Consider the following 10,936-nt stretch of genomic DNA (forward strand, 5'->3'; position numbering starts at 1 on the left):
AGCTGAGGATGTGCTCCAAGGTGCCCCTCTTGGAGGCGTGGGAGAATGTCAGAGACTGATTGGATGAAACTTTATGCTCCATTCTTCAGCTCTCCAGAATTGTCCAGGTGATCTTGTGAGTTTCCGCAGGCTCCCATCTGGTCCAGGTGCCATGTTTGTACATGTCGACCAGCGTTCTTCCTCCACCTCGTGCTCATATCTCATCCTGAACCAGTTGACACTTCTCTTTTCCACTGGCTTTGTGGTAGCGTGGTTTGGGAACGCTGCCCAGTCCTGCCCGCCCCCAACGCCACAGTTCCCACCAAGATGCTTTGCCTCCTCCGCTCTATCCACAGCTTCCTGTGCCTCCACTTCCTTACGGCCTTAACGAGGCGACTTTAACATCAGAGGAGTCTCGGTAATCATGACCTCTCTGGCTGGAGTGACTCCATGTTGGTACATCCAGGATTTGAATTTTCCTGAAAGGCCCGATTTGTCAGTCACAGTGAACCAAGTCGCAGCTGTGTCTTTATTATATATATATATATATATATATATATATATATATATATATATCACACACAGCAGACACTAATCAAACTGTACAAACACTTTATCTTCTGCAGACACCTGATGGAGAGGACAGAGAGGGAGAGGAGCAGATCACTGTCTTCTGATGAAGAGGAGGAAGAGGAGCAGATCACAGTCTTTGTTTCCTGGTGAACTGTTGATGTTTTGGGACATAAGCTCAATGTTTTACTCATAATCATAATTTCATACATATTAAATAAAAGTTTAACTTTGGTGTTTTTGTAATCAGCATAAGATTAAATGAAGGTTTTATTTCCTTTGATCCTGCGGCGGCGGCGGCGGCGCCCCCTACAGGACTGTTTCTGGTGCGATGTTGGGATACCTGTGTGGGGGCGGGCACTAGAATAATTCATAATATAACTTTAAGATGTGTGCAGGGTTTCCACAATATGTCCCAAAGTTGTTGTGTTGTCATTTAAAAGATGTAAAAATCATTTATACATTTAGTTTGTGTGTCACTGACAGCTGATGAACTGATGCAATAAAACATTTTAATATGAACTGTTTCTCATTTTCTGTCAGTTTCAGTTTCAGCAGCAGTTTGTAGGAGCTGGACGTGCTGCAGATTATTTATTATTATTATTATTATTGGTTTTAATGTGAAATCAGCTGCTGTCTGACTTTTATTGACCTGGTTGCTGGTTTGATTCCCAGTGTGAACTGGCTGCCACAGAGCCTCTGAACCAGGCACCTGACCCTCATTATGGGTTTAATTAACCAGGGACTGAACAGACAGCTGCAAAAAACAACAAACATTTGTAAATAAACGTTGATATTTCAACAGCTGGAGGCCAATAAAATACATCTGATAAAAACAGTGATTTTCATCATGAAGATACAGTTTATAGCTTTAATTTGACATGAAATCTTGTTTATTTTGGGGCTTTTTAATGAGAAAATAAGGATATTTCTGTTGAGAACACAGCGGGGCATCAGACAGAGACGGGGGGGGGGGGGGGGACAAGAGGAAGAGTGGGGGGGGTAGTGGGTGTAGATGATCCTGCAAGAGAAGCAGGTCAGTAACAGGAAACACTGGGAGCAGACAGCGACCAGTGTGGGTGAAGAGCAGACTGGGAGCCAGCAGAGGGAGCCCTCGCCCACACCAACACACACAATCAACACATAAACAGAGAGAGACGGGAGCACTGGGAACACTGGGAACACTGGGAACACTGGGAGGGGGGGCAGCAGTGAATCTCCTGGTACAATAACAATTTCCACCTATAAAAACAATCAAATTTCCAATAAAAATGTTCTGACACTGTTATAATACAAAACATCAGGCTTAAAATTACAGAAACGTTCTGTTATAAAATGAGTTTAATGAAATAATAATAAATAATAAATAAATATAGTCGACCGTTAAAGTAAAACCACTTCAAGTATAAAGTCTAATCTGTTTACTTTATTGCAGTAAATCAGATTTTGCAGCAGAAATCTCTCCGTATCTTTGAGCTGCTGGATGAATTTTCCACGTTTCCTGTTTCATATCTCAATATTAACTTTGATTTGCCATTTTACCTTTTACGCAGGTCAGTTCAGGAGTTTCATGCCAACATTATTTGCCTTGTAACTCAAACCTGAGGCTGAAGGCAGCAGAACGGTTCTGTTTACGGCTGTTAACTTTAACCCCGATTTACAGGAAACTCATCAACACGGCTCGTTTTCCACATATATTGAGATGTTGATGTCACAGTGAATCTGAAGATGACTTTGTCTTTAATTTGCCTCCTGTGTGGTGTTCCTGGTCTTTACCTTTCAGAGGTGGATCTCCTTCGTGGTTCAGGTGTTTTAATGGCAGCATTATTGGTTAGAAAACAATGTTTACAGCAGCAGCAGTAGTGCAGGTTCTGTTCCAGGAACAGATAGAGATTTAAAGGAAACTCATATGTGATCAGGACATCACATCTTCTATGAACACAGTAAACTTGTACGATTGAACTGTTGATATTCAAGTGGAAGATGTTGCAGATAAAAGCCTCTTTAAAGACGCTGTAGTGACCACAGTATCCAGTCATTCAAACCTGTTTGTGCATTGTGTGTCACTCTTGGGTCGACTGAGATTAACAGACACTTGAATGTCCAGATGTGCTTCAAAATAAAGATATTTGTTTACCGGCTCGTTGTCTTTACAACAGTTGCATATGGAAAAACTATTGTGATAAACAAAAGATGCTTAATAAGCAGCAGACAGTTGCACAAGGTCTGAAGACTTCATGCTCTCCCTGAGAATCAGCATTAATAAACACACCATACAGAATAGCCAGTATATCAAATTAATATTAATGAATATAAACGAAGGAATCGGCTCCTACAGACACCGAAGTAAATCTGAAGAAGAGCTTTCGACTATTTCAGGTGTAAAAGCATCAATAACTGTCAGAGTTGAAATGATTAAAGAGACGACGATGAACAGCAGGAAGTCGTCACACAGGCCGTCGTCTCTGATGGCAGAGCGAGAAACATCAGATGCAACACATCACAGGTGGAGGTTGGTATGTGGGTGGAGACTCTTGGCTCAGGGTTTCTGCTTGGTTATTGGTCTTGTTTTGATTCCTCTCGTGTCTTTGGTTTGTCAGATGGAACAGACGTAAATAACAGGTTGGACCCGTTAAGGTAAAGTCCACCTGCCTTCAAAATAAGAGCACAGTCTTCACCAAACACTGGCTGCTGTTTGTTCTTATGTGAGAATAAACTGAGATGATAAGAAATAAAACCTATATTTGGGGTTTTGTGGTGGAATGAACATGTTTCAGGGCTACGAATCAGAATCAGTAAATATGTTAACATCTACATTTATATGTTAAAGACAACGAAGCTGAACAAAGAGAATAAAAACAGTTTGTCAGTTATGATAAAGGGAAGTGAGCCAGTGTAAAGGTGTAGTATAAGCACTAAAGTAATAATAAATGAATCAATGAGAGACGACAATAATTACTCACAATGTTTAACTCTATTTATTTGTATTGATCCAGAATGTGAAATCATTTTATCATAGAAACATCCCAGCTGTGACTGTGTTTGCTGCTCTGATGTGATTATAAGAATTAAAATGTCTTAATTACTGAGAGAAGGAAACAGACACAAGCAGCATGTTAATCAGCTGACATCATCCTGCTGCTACATCATGTTCATAAATCAATATAATAATATAAACTTTATCTGTAGAAACACAATGTTATAATGAAGTAACAGAGTTTCATTAAACACATCAGATTATAAAACAATAAAAACATCTGGAATATAATGAATCCCTCCACCTCACATGACACAGAGGCATGCTGGGAAATACAGTTATTGATAAGCAACATTAAAACAAGAAAAACAACATTAGAATTAGTCTGAAGGTACCAAAACCAATAAAAACTGTCCAATGAATGGACAAACTGTTCAGCCAATCAATCAATAAATCTATCTATAATACAAGTTGTGCTAGAATAAATATTTAATGTGAATCAATAACATTTTGTTGAACTGCCGGCAGAAACAGAGCTGAAGATCTCGGAGCTTTGGAGGGTTTTAAGGTCGAACAGATTGCAGCACGTTGTTGTTTATCTTTTGGTAATTTAAAGTTAAATATGATGAAAACATTTAACATGTTAGTGGGAGAATCAGACACTGCTGGTTTAAAGAGTAAATAAATAAATGTTCTGACTAGATGTGAGTTGGTTTTGGTTGTTCTGGAGAGACGATTCAACACATTTATAGAGTTCAGGAAGAATCTGATGAAGCAGTTTAATGAACTCTTTATACTAAGAACGCTCTGAGCATCTCTGGGTGTTTTATTGTCTCAATAAATGTTTAATCATTGTGAGGAACTCTCAGCAGGTGAGCAGACTGTCAACAGTGCTGCATTAAAACACTGAAGAGTCACACTGATCACCATTTTATCCTCCGTCTCCACTTTCTCAAAGGAACATGAACCTGCAGCTGTTTGATCCAGACTGAACCACAACTGTTTGGTTTTTTTATCAATCAGAGGTTCTGTGTCAGTGCTGCTGCTGTGAAAACCCAGTAAACCCAGTAAACCCAGTAAACCCAGTGAATCCAGTGAACCCAGTGAATTCAGTGAACCCAGTGAATCCAGTGAACCCAGTGAATCCAGTGAACCCAGTGAACCCCGGTGAATCCAGTTAATCCAGTGAACCCAGTGAACCCAGTGAATCCAATGAACCTAGTGAACCCAGTGAATCCAGTGAACCCAGTGAACCCAGTGAATCCAGTGAAACCAGTGAACCCAGTGAACCCAGTGAATCCAGTGGACCCCGGTGAACCCCGGTGAATCCAGTGAACCCAGTGAATCCAGTGAACCCAGTGGACCCAGTGAACCCAGTGGACCCAGTGAATCCAGTGAAACCAGTGAACCCAGTGAACCCAGTGAACCCCGGTGAATCCAGTGAACCCCGGTGAATCCAGTGAATCCAGTGAACCCAGTGAATCCAGTGGGCCCAGTGAACCCAGTGGGCCCAGTGAACCCAGTGAATCCAGTGGACCCAGTGAAACCCGGTGAATCCAGTGAATCCAGTGAATCCAGTGAACCCAGTGGACCCAGTGGACCCAGTGAAAGGACCGAGCCTGGGTTTACTGACTCACTGCTACTGTCAGGTAGTGGGACGAGAGTCCAGCAGAAGTTTGGAGACTTCCTCCTGGGTCAGAGGTTAGTGGGCAGCTGTAGACTGGGTTGGTCAGGCTCAGTGAACTGGTTACTGATGGCAGAGACCTTACCAGTAAAGAACGAGGTGAACATGTCTGCAGTGAGCGGAGTGGAGGAGTGGTGTGTCGTTCCCCGGCTGACACCCTGGAGGACGGTGAATGACAACCACAACCAGCTTTACAGGAGCAGTGACCCTGATAGGGTTAGGGGTTAGGGGAAGAGTTGTTGTTTAGTGGAGAAAGCTTAGTGAATGTCCAGTGTTTGGAGATGAGGACCTCCGTACCGCCTCCGTGCCCAGCAGGACGGGGTCTGTGTGCAGCCGGAATAGCGGTGTTTTCTGGACGGATCCAGGTTTCGGTCAGGACCAGTACCTGAATGTCTGTCATATCAGCAAGTGCTTAGATAAATTCTGTTTTGTTTGCAGTTTATTGGCAGGTCCATAGACCAGGAGTAAAGGAGAACTGAGTGGAATGAGGTTTTCTGAGCTGCTCCGTCTACGTCAGGTGTTTCTTTCAGAAGCCCGGGGTCACAGGGACGTCACTGTAGCGCTTGGTGAGAGAGGAAGGCTACGTTAATAGATGGTAGAAAAGAAATAACCAGTCGAGGTCCGAAGCGACGTCCATTTCTGATCACAGCTGATCAGCTGTCAGTCAGTTTTAACAGCTGTGGAAACTTGTGATTAATACTAATAAATGTTCACAGTTATCACTGCAGCAGCTGTTTCCTCTCTGCAGCACCCTCTGAGCAGGGGGACAGGCTGAAGGAGGAGGAGCAGGGCGACAGGCTGCAGGAGGAGGAGCAGAGCAACATCCTCACAAACTAGAGTGACGTTCTCACAAACCAGAGCGACGTTCTCACAAACCAGAGCAACGTCCTCATGAACCAGAGCGACGTCCTCATGATGAACCACTTACATCCTCACAAACCAGAGCGACGTCCTCATGAACCAGTTACATCCTCACAAACCAGAGCGACGTCCTCACAAACCAGAGAGACATTCTCACAAACCAGAGCGACGTCCTCACAAACCAGAGCGACGTCCTCATGAACCAGTTACATCCTCACAAATCAGAGCGACGTCCTCACAAACCAGAGCGACGTCCTCACAAACCAGAACGACGTCCTCACAAACCAGAGCGACGTCCTCACAAACCAGAACGACGTCCTCACAAACCAGAGCGACGTCCTCACAAACCAGAGCGACGTCCTCACAAACCAGAGCGACGTCCTCACAAACCAGAACGACGTCCTCACAAACCAGAGCGACGTTCTCACAAACCAGAGCGACGTCCTCATGAACCAGTTACATCCTCACAAACCAGAGCGACGTCCTCACAAACCAGAGCGACGTCCTCACAAACCAGAGCGACGTCCTCATGAACCAGTTACATCCTCACAAACCAGAGCGACGTCCTCATGAACCAGAGCAACGTCCTCATGATGAACCAGTTACATCCTCACAAACCAGAGCGACGTCCTCACAAACCAGAGCGACGTTATCACAAACCAGAGCGACATCCTCATGAACCAGAGCAACGTCCTCATGATGAACCAGTTACATCCTCACAAACCAGAGCGACGTCCTCACAAACCAGAGCGACATTCTCACAAATCAGAGCGACGTCCTCACAAACCAGAGCGACGTCCTCAAAAACCAGAGCGACGTCCTCACAAACCAGAGCGACGTCCTCACAATCCAGAGCGACGTCCTCATGAACCAGTTACATCCTCACAAACCAGAGCGACGTCCTCACAAACCAGAGCGATGTCCTCACAAACCAGAGCGACGTTCTCACAAACCAGAGCGACGTCCTCATGAACCAGTTACATCCTCACAAACCAGAGCGACATTCTCACAAACCAGAGCGATGTCCTGATGAACCAGTTACATCCTCACAAACCAGAGCGACGTTCTCACAAACCAGAGCGACGTCCTCATGAACCAGTTACATCCTCACAAACCAAAGCGACGTTCTCACAAACCAGAGCGACTTCCTCATGAACCAGTTACATCCTCACAAACCAGAGCAACGTTCTCACAAACCAGAGCGACGTCCTCACAAACCAGAGCGACGTTCTCACAAACCAGAGCGACGTCCTCACAAACCAGAGCGACGTCCTCATGAACCAGTTACATCCTCACAAACCAGAGCGACGTCCTCACAAACCAGAGCGACGTCCTCACAAACCAGAGCGACGTCCTCATGAACCAGTTACATCCTCACAAACCAGAGCGACGTCCTCACAAACCAGAGCGACATCCTCATGAACCAGTTACATCCTCACAAACCAGAGCGACGTCCTCACAAACCAGAGCGACGTTCTCACAAACCAGAGCGACGTTCTCACAAACCAGAGCGACGTCCTCATGAATCAGTTACATCCTCACAAACCAGAGCGACGTCCTCACAAACCAGAGCGACGTTCTCACAAACCAGAGCGACGTTCTCACAAACCAGAGCGACGTCCTCATGAATCAGTTACATCCTCACAAACCAGAACAACGTTCTCACAAACCAGAGCGACGTTCTCACAAACCAGAGCGACGTTCTCACAAACCAGAGCAACGTCCTCATGAACCAGTTACATCCTCACAAACCAGAGCGACGTTCTCACAAACCAGAGTGACGTTCTCACAAACCAGAGCGACTTACTCATGAACCAGTTACATCCTCACAAACCAGAGCGACGTTCTCACAAACCAGAGCGATGTTCTCACAAACCAGAGCGACGTCCTCACAAACCAGAGCAATGTTCTCACAAACCAGAGCGACGTCCTCATGAACCAGTTACATCCTCACAAACCAGAGCGACGTCCTCACAAACCAGAGCGACGTCCTCATGAACCAGTTACATCCTCACAAACCAGAGCGACGTCCTCATGAACCAGTTACGTCCTCACAAACCAGAGCGACGTCCTCACAAACCAGAGCGACGTTCTCACAAACCAGAGCGATGTCCTCATGAACCAGTTACATCCTCACAAACCAGAGCGATGTCCTCACAAACCAGAGCGACGTTCTCACAAACCAGAGCGACGTCCTCACAAACCAGAGCGACGTCCTCATGAACCAGTTACATCCTCACAAACCAGAGCGACGTTCTCACAAACCAGAGCGACGTTCTCACAAACCAGAGCGACTTCCTCATGAACCAGTTACATCCTCACAAACCAGAACGACGTTCTCACAAACCAGAGCGACGTTCTCACAAACCAGAGCGACGTTCTCACAAACCAGAGCAACGTCCTCATGAACCAGTTACATCCTCACAAACCAGAGCGACGTTCTCACAAACCAGAGCGACGTCCTCATGAACCAGTTACATCCTCACAAACCAAAGCGACGTTCTCACAAACCAGAGCGACTTCCTCATGAACCAGTTACATCCTCACAAACCAGAGCGACGTCCTCACAAACCAGAGCGACGTCCTCACAAACCAGAGCAACGTCCTCACGAACCAGTTACATCCTCACAAACCAGAGCGACGTCCTCACAAACCAGAGCGACGTCCTCATGAACCAGTTACATCCTCACAAACCAGAGCGACGTCCTCACAAACCAGAGCGACGTTCTCACAAACCAGAGCGATGTCCTCATGAACCAGTTACATCCTCACAAACCAGAACGACGTTCTCACAAACCAGAGCGACGTTCTCACAAACCAGAGCGACGTTCTCACAAACCAGAGCAACGTCCTCATGAACCAGTTACATCCTCACAAACCAGAGCGACGTTCTCACAAACCAGAGCGACGTCCTCATGAACCAGTTACATCCTCACAAACCAAAGCGACGTTCTCACAAACCAGAGCGACTTCCTCATGAACCAGTTACATCCTCACAAACCAGAGCGACGTCCTCACAAACCAGAGCGACGTCCTCACAAACCAGAGCAACGTCCTCACGAACCAGTTACATCCTCACAAACCAGAGCGACGTCCTCACAAACCAGAGCGACGTCCTCATGAACCAGTTACATCCTCACAAACCAGAGCGACGTCCTCACAAACCAGAGCGACGTTCTCACAAACCAGAGCGATGTCCTCATGAACCAGTTACATCCTCACAAACCAGAGCAACGTTCTCACAAACCAGAGCGACGTCCTCATGAACCAGTTACATCCTCACAAACCAGAGCGACGTCCTCACAAACCAGAGCGACGTTCTCACAAACCAGAGCGACGTTCTCACAAACCAGAGCAACGTCCTCATGAACCAGTTACATCCTCACAAACCAGAACGACGTTCTCACAAACCAGAGCGACGTTCTCACAAACCAGAGCGACGTTCTCACAAACCAGAGCAACGTCCTCATGAACCAGTTACATCCTCACAAACCAGAGCGACGTTCTCACAAACCAGAGTGACGTTCTCACAAACCAGAGCGACTTACTCATGAACCAGTTACATCCTCACAAACCAGAGCGACGTTCTCACAAACCAGAGCGATGTTCTCACAAACCAGAGCGACGTCCTCACAAACCAGAGCAATGTTCTCACAAACCAGAGCGACGTCCTCATGAACCAGTTACATCCTCACAAACCAGAGCGACGTCCTCACAAACCAGAGCGACGTCCTCATGAACCAGTTACATCCTCACAAACCAGAGCGACGTCCTCATGAACCAGTTACGTCCTCACAAACCAGAGCGACGTCCTCACAAACCAGAGCGACGTTCTCACAAACCAGAGCGATGTCCTCATGAACCAGTTACATCCTCACAAACCAGAGCGATGTCCTCACAAACCAGAGCGACGTTCTCACAAACCAGAGCGACGTCCTCACAAACCAGAGCGACGTCCTCATGAACCAGTTACATCCTCACAAACCAGAGCGACGTTCTCACAAACCAGAGCGACGTTCTCACAAACCAGAGCGACTTCCTCATGAACCAGTTACATCCTCACAAACCAGAGCGACGTTCTCACAAACCAGAGCGACGTCCTCATGAACCAGTTACATCCTCACAAACCAGAGAGACGTTCTCACAAACCAGAGCGACGTTCTCACAAACCAGAGTGACGTCCTCATGAACCAGTTACATCCTCACAAACCAGAGAGACGTCCTCACAAACAAGAGCAACGTTCTCACAAACCAGAGCGACGTTCTCACAAACCAGAGCTCCAGGCTCTCTGGCCTCAGCTCTGAGCTCCAACCCCTCCCATCTGAGAGGGCTGGAATTGAGTAACAACAACTTGCAAAGTTCAGGAGTGAAGCTGCTGTCTGCTGGACTGGAGAGTCCACACTGTGCACTGGAAACTCTCAGGTCAGAATTCATCAACCTGCTCAACTGATCACTATTTAAACTGTGATTTATATGACTTGATAAACACCTGGACAATTTCTCTACTCAAATTATTTTCAGACCAGTTGTGTGTTTAGACCCTGTGAATAACTTTCTACTAATATATTTCCATTTGTTTTGTTCTGTCTCCGCTGTTGGAACCTGAAATACGAGAGAGGAGTTTTAGATACAAAAACTGAATGAAGAACTGTGTAATTGTGGCCCAAAGTAACACACATGCAGACAGTTATTCAGTGATCAGTGTTTTGTAACAGTTATAGTTTCTTTTAATTTCAGTGCAGTATCTGTGCTGGGATGACTGATTGAGTGATTTTTAGGCACAATGGTGATATGACAGTGCACCCCAGCTGTTATGTGGTTAACCACCATTTGATTCTTCTTTTGTTTCATACAACCTTTAAAC

At 45.8% G+C, this 10,936-nt stretch overlaps 1 protein-coding gene across 2 annotated transcripts in view; it reads left to right on the plus strand.

Moving 5' to 3' along the window:
• LOC122995830 (arf-GAP with Rho-GAP domain, ANK repeat and PH domain-containing protein 1) overlaps nucleotides 1–1,046 on the plus strand; it is a 26,804-nt gene extending 25,758 nt beyond the window's left edge. Inside the window, exon 26 of one of the 2 annotated variants that reach the window (XM_044371205.1) lies at nucleotides 628–1,046. In XM_044371205.1, coding sequence (XP_044227140.1) covers nucleotides 628–702 — 75 coding nt within the window. In that variant the 3' untranslated portion in view covers nucleotides 703–1,046. Of the gene's footprint in view, nucleotides 1–605 lie in introns of both variants that reach the window. The other variant, XM_044371204.1, reaches the window with a different exon arrangement.
• Nucleotides 1,047–10,936: the final 9,890 nt, after the last annotated feature.

Source organism: Thunnus albacares, chromosome 13 (genome assembly GCF_914725855.1).
Source record: "Thunnus albacares chromosome 13, fThuAlb1.1, whole genome shotgun sequence".
Taxonomy (NCBI): domain Eukaryota; kingdom Metazoa; phylum Chordata; class Actinopteri; order Scombriformes; family Scombridae; genus Thunnus; species Thunnus albacares.